Raw genomic sequence first — 18,522 nt, forward strand, 5'->3', positions numbered from 1 at the left:
CTAATGGTGGAAACTAGTTTGAAGTTCTAGGTTGCACTGGATTTAAGAAATGAAATCAAATGTTCCTTTTTGCAAAATGCACGTATCTGCTACTGCCTTGTAATAGACCAAACAGGGATAACTGATTAAGTATTGAGAAGGCGAACGATTATGCCTGAGTACTACATTAACTAGTACTTGATACACTTTTATAATTATGTAAATGCATAGAAGATGTTTTGAAAAACATACCAAACTGTTAACAGTGAACACACCTAGGGGGTGGGTGGGTTTGGGGGTTGAGTCTGAAGAAGTACTTTAAGTTTTTACTCAGAATACTTGAGTCTTACTGGATTTTTTTTTTTTTTTTTAATTCTCATAGCGAACATTTATTCATTTACTGCTCCTGTATTCATTTGCTTTACTGCTCACAACAGCCTTCTGGGGAAGGCAGGTAAAAATTATATCCTAGTTTCCTTAAAAGCTCAGAGTTGTGAACTGACTCACTTAGAGCCACACAGCTCATGAGGAATAGGCAGAGCCTGGAACTCGGGTCTTGTGACTTCCTAGCCTAGTGTTCTCTTCCTTTTACCAGGCTCTCTGGAAGATGACGGTGGAGAATGCGTCCATTTTTCGGATGTGATCCTACCTGCCTAGTGGCAACTCGCGCTACTTAATTCCCGAGGAGTCCTAGAGCCCTGTGGCCTCTTTTCGATACACTCTTTGGATACACTGCTTCAATTCACGTGAATTTTCTAAACTCGTACCCCCAACTACCCCAAACGCACCCCAAATTGAGGCATATTTGCTGTGGGCTGGGGAAACAAATTTTAATCGCTTGCTGTCTCCAGTCTAATAAAATGAACAATAATGATATCAGAAGATAGCTGCTAACATTCTTTTCTTTGCTGCTGAGGTTGTCTGCTCTGTTCTGCTGTACCTGCTGCTTAGTAGCAGGTGCCTGAGGAAGCAGTGGGCATGAGAAGGGAGATCTCTCACCTTGCCACTAGTGATCTAACACTAGATCACTAAGGGAATCAATTCTTAGCAACATGGGCAGGTGTCGGCTCATACTACAAGGACAGAGTCAGGTGGGGCCTTTGAGTGGTCAGCGGTTCAGATTTGCCGAAAAAAAGCCCCTGATCTGAAGCACCGATCAGAGTCCAAGTGCCACTGAAAAAACGATTTCATGTCTAATCACTGGTTCTCTCTGCCATAATGGAATCTCTGGGCCACTTGCCTTGCAACTCGAAGGATCGCTAGGCAAATTAGTACTGTTCATTTTCTGGAACATAACAGCCATGTTAGACAACTACACTCCTCTGTAGGAGCCAGCCTGTGTGGTCTTACCTCAGGAATAGCACTGCCCATCACCAGCCAGGCCTTTTTACCCAGGGAGAGAAAATAATTACATAGTAAAACCGCATGCTCTTCTTCGTCTCCTGCCAGGAGATCAAGAAATTGCTGACAGGAAGAAAAGAAAAATTACACTGTGTAGATTGACTGCTTCATTCTGGATTGGACATACAGGATTTTTCAAAAGTCACTGTTAAAATTAGTGCCTTAAAGTATAAATAGACCTATTTTAAAAATCTGTTTCCAGATTTTGATACTATGTTTTAAATCATTAAAAAAGAAAAACACAGTGGCGACTGGGTGGCTCAGTCGGTTGAGCGTCCAACTTCAGCTCAGGTCATGATCTTGCGGTTTGTGAGTTCGAGCCCCGCGTCCGGCTCTGTGCTGACAGCTCGGAGCCTGGAGCGTGCTTCGGGTTCTGTGTCTCCCTCTCTCTCTGCCCCTCCCCTGCTCATGCTCTGTCTCTCTCAAAAATGAATACACATTAAAAAAAAAATTAAAGAAAAACAGAACACTTCTATCGGACATGGTATTTTCTCTGACATCGATTCCATGGATTCCTAGAATCAACACTATGAGTAGGGGAGACAAATTTCAAAGTTTTACTCTTCATTTTGAATTTATAGATAATAGCTCCCTGTGTGTTGAATATGTTTTTAAATACTATTTTTAGAGCAGTTTTAGGTTCACGGCAAAGTCGGGAAGAAGAAATGTTCCATCTACCTCTGTTTCCACACACTATCAACATCTACCTACAGAGTGGTCTGAGTGTTAATAATGGAGGAACCTACAGTGACATGTCATAATTAATTGCCCAAAGTCCACAGCTTACAGTAGGGTTCACTCTTGGTGTGGTACATTCTATGGGTTTTGACAAATGTGTAATGACATGTACCCATCATTAGAGTACCCCAGAATTTTCACTGCCCTAAGAATCATTTGTGCTCTGCTTACCCATATCTCCCCTTTCCCTGCCCCCAAATTATTTTAAGCATATTGCATGCATTACCTCATTCCATCCTAGAATAAACCCTTGAGGGAAGTACTCATCTTCCAGTTTTGTAGATGAGGAAATGGAAACACAGGCGAGGTAATACTTAGGAAGCGGTAAAGCCAGTCTGGCTCTACAGCACACGAATTATTCTGTCCTTTGCGTATTTTCTTTAGATGTCTTGAGGTTACGGAAATGTTACCTCTAATATTGTCAACATTATGTTGCCAAAATAGACTGGGGAGCAAAAATTTAAAGTGTACTTAAATTTCAACAAAAATAATAAGATGTGCTTAAATTTCTTTGGTTTAGAGCTATCCTTAACAGGAGTTGTATAACATAGTTTAATTTTATGCAAACACAGCACCACATGAGATCCAGAAGCAGAATACCTGTGATAAGGTATGTGTTCGTGTCCTACTACCTAGGAGCCATTTGGATGTAATGTAACATACATGGAGTGTAAATTCCAGGAGGGCAGAGGCCATGTTTATTTTGCTCATAGCCACAGTTCAGTACAGTGTGTGATATGTGGTGTGTGACCAGGAAATACATACTGAATCAATAATGACACGGTTTGCCATAAAAAGCCCATCAGTTGTGGAGTATGTAATTTCCAAATGTAATATAGAGTGTCGTTTTGATTTTTTTTCTCTCAATGAATAAAGCTGGGATATTGCTGAGGTAATACTGGGAGGCTAAATCAGTATTAAGATATCTGAAGTACTTTTTATTATTATTTGTACAAATAACAAAAGTTTTTCTTAATTTCTGAACTTGGGCAAATTGAACCAGAAAGACAAAATACTTCAGAATTTAGCTCATCCTGCCAAACAGATGACCAAACGGATTTTTCTAAGGACTAACGAATGTTGCAATTTAAAATTATACGAGCCTTTGGCCAATATTCAGTGAAGTCAGCTCAAACTGGTAAATCTGTGAGGGAGAACTACTTACGTCAGATGTGCTCCACAGGTCACAGATGCCAGCAAATGAAACAGTGTCAGGCAAGAAAGGAATCAATGACACATATCGGGCCACCAGTTCCTGTTTAAGCAAAAAAATAATTAAACAGTTCCTGTTTGAAAAAATTAATTTCTGATAAAATAGATACCTAGATATTCGACCTCATTTTCTTGTAAGAGTTCTATATATCACAAAATTGATGTGTGCGGAATGAAGTGAGGGCTAAGTGCTTACCAAGCTAGGTGTTGTGTTAACACTCATTTCACCCTCTCCAAGCATCCTAGGAAGGAGGTCACTGTTAATATCCTTTTACAGATGAAGACACTGGCTCCTAGGTCTCTTTGAAATGTTCTCTTTTTTTTTTCCTGCACTACCTTACTTGATGGTATAGGAAGACTTTCTTTTTTTTTTTTTAATTTTTTTTTATGTTTATTTATTTATTTATTTATTTTTTATTTTTTTTTTATTTTTGGGACAGAGAGAGACAGAGCATGAACGGGGGAGGGGCAGAGAAAGAGGGAGACACAGAATCGGAAACAGGCTCCAGGCTCCGAGCCATCAGCCCAGAGCCTGACGCGGGGCTCGAACTCACGGACCGCGAGATCGTGACCTGGCTGAAGTCGGACGCTTAACCGACTGCGCCACCCAGGCGCCCTATGTTTATTTATTTTTGACAGAGAGAGAAAGAGAGAGAGAGAGAGAGAGAGAGAGAGAGAGAGACAGCGTGAGCGGGGGAGGGGCAAGAGAGAGGGAGACACAGAATCCGAAACAGGCTCCAGGCTCTGAGCTGTCAGCACAGAGCCTGACGCAGGGCTTGAACTCACAGACCTCGAGATCATGACCGAGCCGAAGTTGGAGGCTCAACCAACTGAGCCACCCAGGCACCCCTGGAAAGACTTTCTACAATCATCTTGTATTTTCTCTAGCCCAGTCCAAAAAGCAGCCACTTCTCCAAGGAGCTTTTTAGAGGGTAATCGTATTTAGAAACAAAGATCAGGGCATCATTGTAGTTATAGCTCCTATTCATGCAACTTCTAAGGAGGTTGAACATCTTTTTCATATGCTTACTTGGCCTTTCAAGTTTACACTTCTCTGAATTTAAAAAAAAAAATTAATCTTTATTTTTGAGAGAGGGAGAGACAGAGTGCGAGTGGGGGAGGGGCGGAGAGAGAGTGAGACACAGAATCTGAGGCAGCCTCGGGCTCGAACTCAGGAACTTCCAGATCATGACCTGAGCTGAAGTCGGACATTCAACCGACTGAGCCACCCAGATGCCCCTCTTTTTTGTTTGTTTTAAAGGAGAAAACTTGTATTGGCACAGCCATTCCTATCCTTGTTGAATTAACAGAGTGAAACAGTGATTTTTAAACAGTTACAGCTGGTTTCTCCCAAATGAATCTCACCGTAGTAGGTTGGTAGGCCGGTCGGGTCACAACCCCCTAGTTTCGTTGTAAGGAGACCCACAGGCTATGAAGAAAGCGCAGCTTTTCCAATTGCTACTCTTTCATTCACGTGCTCAGCTGAGGTGCACAAAACATAAATAAAACTTCTAACAAGGAATCCTGCCAAGAACGAGACCAGAGAGGGTGAGCAACCCTGCCGAGCTCAAGAGATGCAGGGGCCCTGGGAGAATGGCCCTGGAAGAATGGCTTTCTCCAAAGGGCTGTCCCACTACTTTTCTTCTCAGCCTGTTCCAAACCCAGCAAGCTACCTGCTTGGTGAGGGTTTGCCTGGTTAGGAACGCCGCTCTCTTTTCCTTTGGAAAACCTACGAACCTCCAGGTCTCTGTCTTCGCTCCCGGTACGCACGGGTGGGGGAGGGGTGAGGCGGTGCTGCTGGCCTCGGGCCCCGCACCAGGCACCAGTCTTTGGGGGAAGGGCTCGCTCTGCTGGTGGCGGTGGCCGGCACGGCCCCAGTGTGCACTGTGACAGCAGTCCACTGAACGGGCTGGGAGGTAGCCGGGCCTTGGACGTGTCTGCTTGGAAGAGGGCTCTGGTGGTAGACGCGAGGTTTGGCCCAATCCTTCAGGCCCCGTCTGAAGCCTCTTGTGTCTTCTCTGAACTCAAAGAATAAAAGACATTCCTACCCTCCATCTCATCACCAGCCCAACTGGCTATAACTAGGGGAAACGGCCCCTGGCTGGCAGGACAAGTCCCACCGTGAGTTTCTATTTCGGTATTCTGTACGTTTTGTTACTGATTTGCAGGTGTTTTTAAAAATATGTTCTAGTTGGTATTCCTTTGGCTATTATATATGTTGTAAACACCTTATTTGTGGCTTTTCATTTCCTTTGTGGTGTCTTTTGATAAACCCAAGTTCTCACCTTTTTTTTTTTTTTTAAGTTTATTTACTCAGTTTTGAGAGAGAGAGAGAGAGAGAGAGAGCAAGCAGGAGAGGGGCAGAGAGACAGGGAGAGAGAGAATCCCAAGCAGGCTGCTTGTTGTCATCTCAGAGCCGGTGGAGGGACTCAGTTTTAAGAACCGTGAGATGATGACCTGAGCCGAAACCAAGAGTCAGACTCCCAACCCACTGAGCCACCCTTGTGCCCCTAAGTTCGCACTTTCAATATGGCCAAATGTATTTTTCTTTTTCTTTATAGCTTGTGCCTTTTTCTATCTTATTTAAGAAATACTACCTCAAGTCATACAGATAAAAAATGCCTTCGTATTTAGGGACACCTGGGTGCCTCAGTTGGTTAAGCCTCCAACTCTTGGTCTAGGCTCAGGTCATGATCCCACAGTTCATGAGATTGAGCCCCACATCGGACTCTAGGCTGACAGTGGGGAGCCTACTTGGGATTCTCTCTCCCTCTCTGTCTGCTCCTCCCCTGCCTTCTCTCAAAGTAAATAAATCAACTTAAAAAAAAAAAATGCTTCCATATTTAAGTACTCAATCTATCTGCCCTTGAATGCTGTGAAGTAGGAGTCTATTTTTATTTTCCCCATATGTAAAAATCAATGATCCCAGTGAAATTTATGTAATAGTCAGTCTTTTCCTTAGTAATTTCCAATGCCAGCTTTGTCATGTGTCAGGTTTGAGTGGGTCATATTTGAGTGGACTTTTTATTCTTTTCCATTTTTCTGTTATCTGTGTGTCAATACCATTTTCCTTTAATTACTATGGTCTTGTAAGTAGTCTGGGTATATGGTGTGGCAAATCTTCCTACCGACACCTTCTTACTCCTCCAGATGTCTAAGCTACTTTGACCCTTTGCACTGCCATATAAATATTAGAATCAGTTTGTCAAGTTCCACTATAAATGGTTTTAAACATCTAGTTTGACAAGTCTTTGTCTTTTTTTTTTTTTTTTAATCTTTTTAAAGGTTTTATTTACTTTTGAGAGACAGAGAGACATACTGTAAGCAGGGGAGGGGCAGAGAGAGGGGGACACACAGAATCGGAAGAAGGCCCCAGGCTCTGAGCGGACAGTGGTGGGCCCGATGTGGGGCTCAGACCCACGAACCGTGAGATCATGACCTGAGCCAAAGTCAGACCTGAACTGACTGAGCCACCCAGGCACCCGGACAGTCTTTGTTTGTCTTTTAATCAGAAAGTTTAATCTCTTTGCTCTGATTGTGATTACTGGTAAACATTTCGGCCATTTTAACCACCTTATTCTGTGCTTTTTATTTCTCATACTTTTTTCTATGTTTCTTTTTTTTCTCCCTCCCCACTTTCTTCACCCCCATTTCATTATTTTATCTCCTGTTAATTTTGCAAGTTATACATACTTTCTTTTATTCTTTTAAGTGATTAATCTAGGAATTTCAATGTGAATATTTAACTTAAACTCTAAAAGTTAATAAATACCTTGACTCTCCTCTTGGGAAATACAAGTGCATTAAAATATCCTCATCAATTCTGTCCTGACATATATGCAGTTTTTTCCAGGATTTTTGTTTTGTCACTACTTTTCACCCTCACTTCTGTTATTACTGATATGAAGACAATGCCTGTCTCCATTTCCTCACAAGTTTCCCATTTTCTTTATCTACTGTTTAGTGTTGTACCTAGGATTTTCTGAGAGCCTTCCTTCTCTTTGAAGGCTATTTTTTAGAAATTCCTTAAGTGAGACTCTTTTGGTTGTAAATTCTCCCAATGTTTGTGTGAAAGACAGTTTCACTGGATATAAATTACTAGTTCGATGGCTATTTTCTTTCAGCCTTTTGAAGATATTATTCCTTCTCTGACTTCATTTGTGCAGCTGAGAAGTTGATTGGTCGGATCATTGTTCTTTTGTAGAAAATCTGTTTTCTCTCCAGCTGCTTTAAGATCATCTTTGTAGTTCCCTGCAATATGCCTAGATTTTAATTTCATTTTATCCTGTGTAGGGTATATTGGGCTTCCTGCATCAGAGGATCGTTGTCTTTCGTCAAATCTTAACACATTCTCAGCTCTCTTTGAACATTGCTTTTCTCCTTTCATATGTGATTTGGTCTTCCTCCCTCTGTCCTCCATGTCTCTTAACCTTTCCTTTTCATCTTCTGTTTTTTTGGCTATCTGTGCTATATTCCAAGTAATTTCTTTGCATGTAAATTCCAGCTCACTAACTCTCTGTACTTACCTGTATGTAACTTAAGTCTGTATTTAACTGTACTTAATGTTCTGCTTAAGCTGTTTGTTCACTTTCTATTTTTAATTATTTTATATTTCTGTAAGTACTATGCAATATTTTTGCAATCTGCCTATTTTTCTTTTATTTCATTTTCAATTCCCTAGATTTATTAAACATTTTTTTTTAATGATTACTATTTATTTTTGAGAGAGACAGAGCATGAGAGGGGGAGGGGCAGACACAGAGAGAGAGACACACACAGAATCCGAAGCAGGCTCCAGGCTCCAAGCTGTCAGCACAGAGCCCAACACAGAGCTCGAACCTATGAACCACAAGATCATGACCTGAGCTGAAGTCGGACGTCCAATTGACTGAGCCACCCAGGTGCCCCTCAATTGCTTACATTTCTTAAACTTATTAGACGTATCTATTTTATAGGCCGAGTCTAATAATTCTAATATCTGCAGTCTTTGTGGCCCAATTCTGTAGTTTGTTGTGTTTGCTAACTCTTACCCTCTTCATGGTGACTTATTTCTTCTTCAATGATCTTTTATATGTTTGTGTTGTTTGGAACTTTGGAACTTTTTTTTTTTTCTCTTTAAGGCTGAGTTTAAAGAGCATTCTTCTAGAAAGATTTGTGTTTCCTTCTGACAGGGATTTAGGGGCATTACCAACAGGGAAATACTTTCAATTATATTTTCAGCTGAAGTTTTGTTTGGTCATACAGGTAGTGTGAGTTTTAGTTGCTGGTGTGAAAAAATACAACTTGGTTATTGGGAATTCCTTGGGGAGACTTATCTTGTTTCTCTTCCATCCAGAGTCAAGGCTGAAACAGGCAGGATTCCTTCTGCAAAGCAGGGTATTTCCTGGCTTACTCATCATTGACATTACCTGTCAAGAGTCCCAGCTCTGCACCCGAGTGTCTAGTTTGACCCTCCTCCCTGCCCTGGCATCATACCTGGCACTACCTCCTTCCCCGATCGCCCTGTGGCTTGCTAAAGCCCAGGTCCAGGCATTAGGAATTATCTGACAACCTCAGAGCAAACGCTATTCCAGGCTCTCACCCGTGTGGAATCTGCTTTGTTGTTTCCTGGCTCTGACTTTCCCCCTCACCTTATTTCTATGTCAGCCATGATTTTAAAAATGGTTTAAATATTTTCTTCATCACTCCTCTATGTTCTCTCCTGGGAGGAATTTTTTTCCCTTTACTAGAAGGAATAGAAGGAAGTCCCTATTATGGTTTTTAATACAAATTGATTAATAAAAAAAGTAAAGGAAATGTGGAACACAGGTGGTTTTTTTTTTTTTTTTGATATATCTATATCTGCAAAAAGATACACCATCACCTGTTGCTAAATTATCATGTTAATGACTTATTAGCAGCAACTACTCCCTATACTATCTACTCTCTAAAGATAGTTCTGGGTTACAGTATTCACTTAAGAATGGTGAATAATCATTCTGTTAAAATGCCTGTTGAAAATAATCCAATTAAGAAATAGGCAGAAGGCATGAATAGACATTTTTCCAAAGAAGACATCCAGACGGCCAACAGGCACACGAAAAGATGCTCAACATCACTCATCATCAGGGAAATACAGATACCACCCCACACCTGTCAGAATGGCTAAAATTAACAACTCAGGAAACAACAGATGTTGGTGAGGATGTGGAGAAAGGGGAACGTTCTCACTGTCGGTGGGAATGCAAATTGGTGCCCTCTGGAAAACCATATAGTTGGTTTCTTAAAAAGTTAAAAATAGAACTACCCTACAACCCAGCGGTTGCACTATTAGTATTTACCCAAAGGATACACAAAAGTACAGAATCGAAGGGGTACATGCACCCTGATTTTAATAGCAGCACTATTAACAATAGCCAGACTGTGGAAAGAGCCCAAATGTCTATCGACCGATGAATGGATAAAGAAGGTGTGGTAAATGTACACAATGGAATATTACTCAGCCATCAAACAGAATGAAATCTTGCCACTTGCAATGCTGTGGCTGGAGCTAGAGTGTATTATGCTAAACGAAAGAAGTCAGAGATAAATACCATGTGATTTCATTCATATGTGGAATTTAAGAAACAAAACAGACGAACATAGGGGAAGAGAAGGAAAAACAAGATAAAAACAGAGAGGGAAATAAACCGTAAGAGACTCTTAACTACAGAGAACAAACTGAGGGTTGCTGGAGGGGAGGTGCATGGAGGATGGGCTAGATGGGTGATGGGCACTAAGGGGGGCACTGGTTGGGATGAGCCCTGGGTGTTGTATATAAGTGATGAATCACTAAATTCTACTCCTGAAACCAATACTGCACTATATGTTAACTAACTAGAATTTAAATAAAAATTTGGGAAAAAAAAAAAAAGAATGTTTAACAGGCAGAGATGCGCGTGTGTACTTAGTGGCCCAGCATGGATGTGCTCTGTGGTCCCGGCTTACATGCTGTACATCCTCAAATCTTGGAGATAACGTTTGCTTAATTTGAATTCAATGATGCCTATAATATTAAGTATAACACTGAATAGTTATCTTGCTATAGTAGAAAGTGCATGAGTTCGGAAGTCAGAGGCCTAGGTTCAAATCCCAACAAAGTGACGGAGGACACGTAATGAAGACGTTGCTAAAGTGTAAAGCATCTTCCAAAGGTTAATTTCCGGCACTCAGTATAGTGCCCGGGACACAGGAGGCACCCACAACTGTTCACTGAAAGAATGAACTAAGGATTATTACCCTCTCTGGTACCTTCAGACTTTTCTACAGAAAGTGAGCTTCACAGTGATAAAAAAAGTGTTAATCATTTCTTTCACCACTGATGATCTCGATAGAGTGACTATCTTAAGTATTATAAAATATGGTCGTTATAGGGCAATATATTGAAAATTTAACATATTTTTAGCAGCAGCCCTAATTGGCCATGGAATACTCACTGCCGTTGCTTGTGGGTTGTTGGGGCAGGCCTCCAAGAGCTCCTGTGGAGGGTTTAATGGCTTGAGGTAACGAGTGATAAAGACGGTTTTTCCACTTATGTCAGTCACTGTTGTGAGGCATTGACGATGTGGAAACTTTAAGGCACATTCAGCTTGAAACTTCTCTGTTGCTTGTAGCAATTTCTCATCTTCCTGAGAATCAAACTTCACAAACAAAGACTCCATGGAGTTTACATATGATTACGGGAGACAACAGTAGGATTTGTTGAGATCTTACGGTTAACAGGAACTACATGTATGCTTCAGGAACTACGATTACGTGACCCCTTACAATATCGTCATGCCCTGGTGTCCCTAGGGCTTTATTTAATTATATTTACAATCTAAATATTAGGTGGATTCATTAAATACTTAAAATATATTGAACAGGACTGAAAGAAAGTAGTCAACAGGCAAGCAGCCCTACGAAAACTAGAACAGCCTATAAAATGTAAACTGATGTACTAATTCTGATTGATGAGAACAAGCAATAGCTTTATATGTATTTTGACATTGGTTTTAGAGGGGAGAGGGGCTCAGTAATCTAACGTCTCAAATGCAAAGCTCGAGCAACTCATGTTAAATGCACAACAAATCGACAGATATATACTGAGGTGTTAAAAAATGTTAAATCCACAATGGATGTAATACAGAATAGTGATGGGTCTCAGGGAAAAAAAGAAGCAGAACTAGCATCAAGTGTATCATATTTATCTTAAGTGGTTCTCTGATCCAAGATGAGCTACCAATTCCCAGACTTTTAAAGATTTTATTTTTAAGTAATCTCTGCACCCAACGTGGGGCTCAGACTCACAACCCTGAGGTCTGGAGTTGCATACTCCTTAGGCTGAGGCAGCCGGGTGCCCCAATTCCCAGACTTTTAGTAGTAACTTAAAGCAGATGACACAGAACAAATTCTAGTTGCCTTAGACACATGTTGTAATTTTTCCCCTAAAGCGATTACTAAAGAATAGCTTGCCAAAAGCAGATATTTAAATGTTTTTACAAGATTTCTGTTGCTTAGTATAATAACATATGCATGGTTGCTTATATTCTGCAGTGTTTCAGGACAAACTCAAATAAAATTTTATTGGGAAAGTTAATTTTTAAGTAGGATTTAGATTCTAGGCAGTGCTTGAAAATCTGTTTGTTTTGAGAATGGAAATGCACCCAGCTATCCTTCTCATACTCTACTTTATTATTATTATTATTATTATTATTAGCATTCAAAACCACTGATATGTTTACTCTGTCTCCCCCAGAGAATAAGATTCTTGAAGTCAAAGATTTTGTTTCTATCTTATTATTTTTTTTAATTTTTTAACGTTTATTTATTAATGAGAGACAGAGGCAGAGCATGAGCATGGGAGGGCAGAGAGAGAGGGAGACACACAATCCGAAGCAGGCTCCAGGTTCTGAGATGTCTGCACAGAACCCAACGTGCAGCTCGAACCCACAAACTGCGAGATTGTGACCTGAGCTGAAGTCGGACGCTTAACCGACTGAGCCACCTAGGTGCCCCTCGATCTTATTTTATCTCCAGTACCAAGGATACTACCTGGCACATAATACCTAAAGGAGGCGTGTAACAAATATTGTTGAGTGAATGAATGGGAAGAGAACCTGTGACTTTTTTCTGACTTGGGATAGAATCTAGGCTATCCTAATTATTCTTGATTTCTGTTACACTGGAGCTAGACTGTGGCTCCAATTTCTAATTTGATTTCTGTATCCCGAAAAATTGGGGTAGTGGTTGTGGGCGTTAGGTAGGATGTAGGATGGAGACGTTTCCAGATGCCTCCTATATACTCTCACGGGGTGTCCCCGACATCCGAATCCGAACATCTGACTCAGATTGATCTGGTACCACCTACCACTGAGCATAGTGGGAGCTGCCCAATGTATGGTTATGATGGATATATAAACAAATGAAAAAGGCGAGCTTCTGAGACTTTGGCATGGGCGTGTCACAGACTCCTAGGACAGAATTGTCATGCCAGAAATCATTGTAACTTTACAAAGATGAAAAATTACGAAACAAGGGTGGTATGAAACAAAGCACCCAGTGGAATTCAACTCGATTTGCTTTAAACTCATTCATTTACTTACTCACCCAACATTTGGAAAATATTTGCTGAGAATCTAAAAGGTTCCAGGCACTGTGGATAAATGAATATGAACCAGTACCCTCAAACAACTTCTAGTCTAGAGGAATGTATTAATAAGCAATCCCGTACTTAAGATACTTGCCCAGAGATTCTAAATACACAGGTGCTAGAGGAATACTTAAGAGGCCAAATAAGCATTGCCCAGAAAGAGCAACAGAAACCTGGAATCAGTGCTGATTATTGGCCTTCCCAGTTTAAAAAACTGTGTCGAAACCTTTTTCTTTTCTTTGAAAAAAAATTTTTTAATGTTTGTTTTTGAGAGAGACAGACAGACAGACAGTGTGAGCGGGGGAGGGGCAGAGAGAGAGGGAGACACAGAATCCGAAGCAGGCTCCGGGCTCTGAGCTGTCAGCGCAGGCAGCTGTCAGACGTGGGGCTCGAACCCACGGACCTCGAGATCATGACCTGAGCCAAAGTAGGACGCTTAACCGACAGAGACATCCAGGTGCCCCGAAACCTTTTTCTACCACTTGGAGCTGGACGTGCTGTTGTGTGTTTTGACTATGTAACTAGTGCTTTGTGAGAGCAGGGCCCATGTTTGAATCATTTTGTGTTCCTCTCTGCACAGAGCATACACGAGGTAAGCATTTAAATAAGTATCTCTTAATGGTCATTGCTACTTGCTTCGGCCACCAGGATGCCATTTAATGGAGCGAAACAATGATTTAAGGAGGAGTATGCCATTTTATTAGTGATCTAAGAAGTACCAAGGGAAAGCTTAGTGCCAAAAGAATTTGGGTTGGTTTATTATGAAACAAATCAAGGACTAACTGACAAATTCACTATTTGATTCAAAATGAAACCTGGAAGTTTCTTGACTGGCTCTATTTTTTTGACCTGTAGGTTCGTGTCAGTGTTTACTGAAACTTAAGCGTGGTTATCCTCTTGAATAGCCACACTGAGACAGCTCCACCCATGACAAATCACCGTCAGGGCTGCAGCTGTCTCGGCAAGAAGCATCTCATGGATTTCATAGGCTTGGAAACTGGAGATAGTGCCCAGCATGGAGGTGACATTCACACCCATGACTTTTCCTACATTCCAGGCTAAATAAGAATCTTTCTGACCAAACGAAACGGGCCGAAAGACAAGGCTGGACATTCTTCATGGAACTTCAGACATCTGTGGTTCATTGCCAAGGGACCACACATACACTAGCATCCAGCAGCTTCCACAAAGTGTCAGCAGACAAAAAGCAGCTAATTAGAAGCCTTAGAACTACTGACCAACAAATGTAAAACAAAACGCTTGGTATACCTTTTTAAGTACGTCACTCATCTATCAGAGGCAAGAAAGGAGAAAGAAATGAGAGGAAGACTTTATTAACAGAAAAAAATCTACTTTTAAAAACTTAACTTCTATGAAGACAATGTAAAGTAGTTACAGTAGGAGTTTGAGGAGTTGCTACCGCATCTTAAGAAAATTCCGTGAGTAAATCCCTTTAAGAAGTCCTATGGAACGGTTCCCTATGGGATGATGGAGGGGAGACTCCAGTCTCCTAATCCTGGAAGTTGCTGGCAAGTGGAAAAACAATTCAAGGTTCTGGCCTCTATTATCTTCAGGTGAGAGCTTCTCTTTCCCGAATAATCTGCAGGGGAAATCACTGAGTAGTGTTTTCCCCAGGACATCAGGGGGCATCAGTCCACATGCCTTCCTTATCAAATAGCAGCAAAGAACCTGTCCTCCAACGGGGATTCTTAAGCCCTCATTTCAGAGGCATAAGAGAAATGCTCCGCACAGCCACAGAGGGGCAGTGAAATGCCACTGAAGGCAGCAGCAAACAGCCTCGTTACCTGGCCGGAGGCGGGAAGGTTGCAGGACTCAGGGAGGGCATCATGTCTCGGAGCTCAGAACCGTGATAGGGGGTTAGTGCCCCGAAGGGCGTCGGGTGCTAAGAAGCCTCTGGTTTTCAGCCTCTCAGCCACAGTCACAGACAGACTGCTTTCCCGGGTTTTGGAAGCTCACCTCCAGATGGGGTGCTTTTTCCTCTGTTAAGAATACGTGGAAATAGCAAAATCATCTTTTGTCTGGGAGCATTTTTTTTGTGTAAACATGCTTGTTGGCTTTTATCTTGAGTTTACACATAAAGAAAACCATCCAGAATACACGTTTCACTTCCTAGAAATATTTTGAAATGCATATATTCTGGCATGTTTTCTTTCTTTTTTTTAAATTTAATTTAAAAAAATTATATCCAAATTAGCATCTAGTGCAATGATTTCAGGAGTAGATTCCTTAGTGCCCCTTACCCATTTAGCCCATCCCCCTTCCCACAACCCCTCCAGTAACCCTCTGTTTGTTCTCCATATTTATGAGTCTCTTATGCATTGTCCCCCTCCCTGTTTTTATATTATTTTTATTTCCCTTCCCTTATGTTCATCTGTTTTGTCTGTTAAAGTCCTCATATGAGTGAAGTCATATGATATTTGTCTTTCTCTGACTAATTTCGCTTAGCATAATACCCTCCGGTTCCATCCATGTAGTTGCAAATGGCAAGATTTCATCCTTTTCGATTGCTGAGTAATACTCCATTGTACATATATACATCTTTATCCATTCATCCATCGATGGACATTTGGGCTCTTTCCATACTTTGGCTATTGTTGATTGTGCTGCTATAAACATGGGGGTGCATGTGTCCCTTCGAAACAGCACACCTGTACCCCATGGATGAATACCTAGTAGTGCAATTGCTGGGTCGTAGGGTAGTTCTACTTTTAGTTTTTTGAGGAACCTCCACACTGTTTTCCAGAGTGGCTGCACCAGCTTGCATTCCTATCTGGCATGTTTTCTAGAGACCATATTTGTCACAGCTTTAGTGACAGAGGCTAGCATGTAAGATTAATTTGAATTTCCGTAGATTTATTTTTCCAATAATCCTTGCAAAGGGGAATAGTAATAGTATGTGTCTCTGTGAACCAGACTGTAGTGCTGAAAAAGAAACAGAGGAATGTGCTCATTTCCCCATTCTCCATCTGTTGATTACAACGGATAAATGAAAGAATCATCATGAGAATCCATGCAGGTTAGTTTAGGAGGGAACATGCTGGGCTTACACATGAACGTGAGCTCTGTGGAATTTTTATCTGCTTTTCTAGGCTGTTGTATTCCCAGTACCTGAAAAATGCTTGTCACATCAGCAGTAAATATTTGTTGAATATATACGATTTTGAGTCAGACAGACATTTAATTGATAAATGCATTTCCTGCCTGGGTGAATCTGGAGGGTTGAGCCTCACTTTCCTCATGTCTCAATCCGAAACCCCACCATACACTACAGTTGTGAGTATTAAGAGAGAATGTGCGTCAACTATCCGACATGGGGCCGAGGACAGAGTAAAAACTCAGTACATGATGGTGGTGGTGGTGGTTATTGTATTATGGTATTAAGAGGTCATGATCAGTAACTTTCTCCCCAAACCAATGAGGACAGCGCACATCAGTGCTGCAGAAGCAAGTTATATTAAGAAAGTGTCTCCCAGCTATGAGGGTTGGTAAATAGTTGCTAACCAATGGAAGTTCTGGAAACTCTTTGTTCTAGAGCCATCCAGAATTAGAGTATTTGTGCTCTACAGTATCTGAAGGCACTGAAATGAGGTGACCCCTGAAGGTCGCCTAGCCTTACGATGCTATAAATTGATTCAACACACAGGACAACCAGGGATGTGAGGTCAGATGTGGAAATGTATTTCAGCACGCTTGCCAATAAATGTCAAGATAAAAGAGTAGTCTGCTTTTTTTCTTCCTTTAAGAAAATTCTTCTACACCTGGAGCATGTGTTACAGTTGCCTGAAATTTTAAGTTGTTGATCAATCTAATGATCAGCTCAATGGAAACACAAATCCACAGTCTCCCCTCATTTTGTCCAGACCGAAAGGGTAGTGAATGGAAGCTTTGGCAAGGAGACCTCTGCTTGGGCCACGGCTTCTGCGTTTATAAAAGCATAGCAAGCATTCCTCGTGTCTCATGAACATCAGACACGCGATTCTAAAGTGGAAACAGGGTTACCTTTTCTCGAACCAACTCCCCGGGAACCAGCTGAGGCTCCATGGTGATGAACAGGGTGATGTAGGAGCCTTCACTCAGGCTTCGCACGGAGTCAAAACCCCGCTCGATAATCATGCTCCGTTCCTTACTGTAGCCCAGGAGAACGGGGGGAATGTCTATTTTAAATGTCCCATCAATCTGTGAACAACATATGACTTGGTAAACACCCTGGTGGTTTTCCAACCCAAGTTCAAAGGCAAGTGTCAACTCCTCGCTGTCCGATGAATCCAACAAAGACTGCTCAGACTGGCATTCGAGGCTCACCCCATCCTTCTGGGCATGTTGCCCTGAGCTCTCTCTACATCCCTGCCTCTTCCCAGTTCAGCAGAGCACGTACCAGCTACTCAGGTTGATGTGACAGTATGTCACCTGGGTTCCAATCCTGGATTACACTCCAAGTGTCCCAGCTTGTGCATTTATAGAGACAATAATAGTACCCATTTGTAGGGTGGTTACGTGTGCTGAATGAGTAGATGTAAAATACTAAGAAAAATGCCTGGCATATGCTCAGTGCTCAGTAAGCGTTGGCCAGAAGCCATCCCCTTTTTCTGGAATGCCCCAGATTTTCATCCCCCCTTTCAGAGTATTAATTCTATTTTCTAGGCTCAGGCCAGGTGTTATCTCCTTTGTGAATTATTTTGTAATCACTAGCAGCCCCACATCGAGTTTGTTTCTTCTGCTATTACCATGGCACATTCTGCAGACCTTACAGTTGTATGCACATCTGTCACTTTGTTCCAGATACCAGATTTCTCTCCATGAATAGGATTATAGTTCACCCACGATTCTATCACCCTTTCCCAACGTAGAGCAGCGCTTTGTGTACCCAGCAGGTGCTCGATACATGTGGGCTTAATGCATTACAAGCCACTCACGTAAATTGACCTGGCTTCTGTGGAAGTTCCAAAAGACAGGACTTTTCATTTTGGCCTAGCCAGTCCAACAATAAGTTTATTAAAGATTGTCTAGGGCTACACAACTATTCAGGGCTGGAACTTGAAATTCACTGACTTATGGAGAATCCGGTTTTCATTTCAGTCTTCAGCGGCATTTATGTCTCAGAAGAAATAGAGAAAGAAGTTCAACTTTCAGTGACTATGCCTTCCAGCGAGGAATTAAGTGAGCTGCTGTTTATTTTCCTCCTTATGTCGGCACTTTCCCCTGAAGCCTGCACCCGGGCAGGTGAGAGAGTACAGGGACAAGGATACAAAAACAAGCCATACAAAGTGCACCTGAAAGAACGGAGCACATCTGATGACCCAGGAAGCAATGGGCACTGTCTCCAAATAATTGGTGCAAGGACTTCAGACAGGGTTTCTCAACCTGGGCACAGTTGATATTTGGGGCCTGTCTGTGGGGGGGGGGGGCTGTCCTTGCATCGTGGGGGGTTGGCAGCATCCCTGACCTCCACGGACAAGATGGCAATGGCTCCCCCGCTAGCTGTGACAACCAGTCATGTCTCCAGATCCTGCCAAATGTCCCCT

General features: G+C 41.8%; 1 protein-coding gene across 10 annotated transcripts in view; it reads right to left on the minus strand.

Moving 5' to 3' along the window:
* Positions 1 to 18,522, minus strand: part of CC2D2A (coiled-coil and C2 domain containing 2A) — a 147,977-nt gene that overhangs the window by 14,907 nt on the left and 114,548 nt on the right. For 4 of the 10 annotated variants that reach the window (XM_058723047.1, XM_058723049.1, XM_058723052.1 and 1 more), the window contains 5 exons: positions 17,000 to 17,176; positions 14,249 to 14,269; positions 10,785 to 10,988; positions 3,284 to 3,373; positions 1,330 to 1,443 (listed from right to left, as the gene is read on the minus strand). In XM_058723047.1, the coding sequence (XP_058579030.1) occupies positions 1,330 to 1,443; positions 3,284 to 3,373; positions 10,785 to 10,988; positions 14,249 to 14,269; positions 17,000 to 17,176 (606 nt within the window). Of the gene's footprint in view, positions 1 to 1,329; positions 1,444 to 3,283; positions 3,374 to 10,784; positions 10,989 to 14,248; positions 14,270 to 14,297; positions 14,580 to 15,265; positions 15,923 to 16,999; positions 17,177 to 18,522 lie in introns of those variants that run through there. The other 6 variants (XM_058723048.1, XM_058723051.1, XM_058723055.1 and 3 more) reach the window with 5 other exon arrangements.

This window comes from Neofelis nebulosa, chromosome 3, assembly GCF_028018385.1.
Source record: "Neofelis nebulosa isolate mNeoNeb1 chromosome 3, mNeoNeb1.pri, whole genome shotgun sequence".
Taxonomy (NCBI): domain Eukaryota; kingdom Metazoa; phylum Chordata; class Mammalia; order Carnivora; family Felidae; genus Neofelis; species Neofelis nebulosa.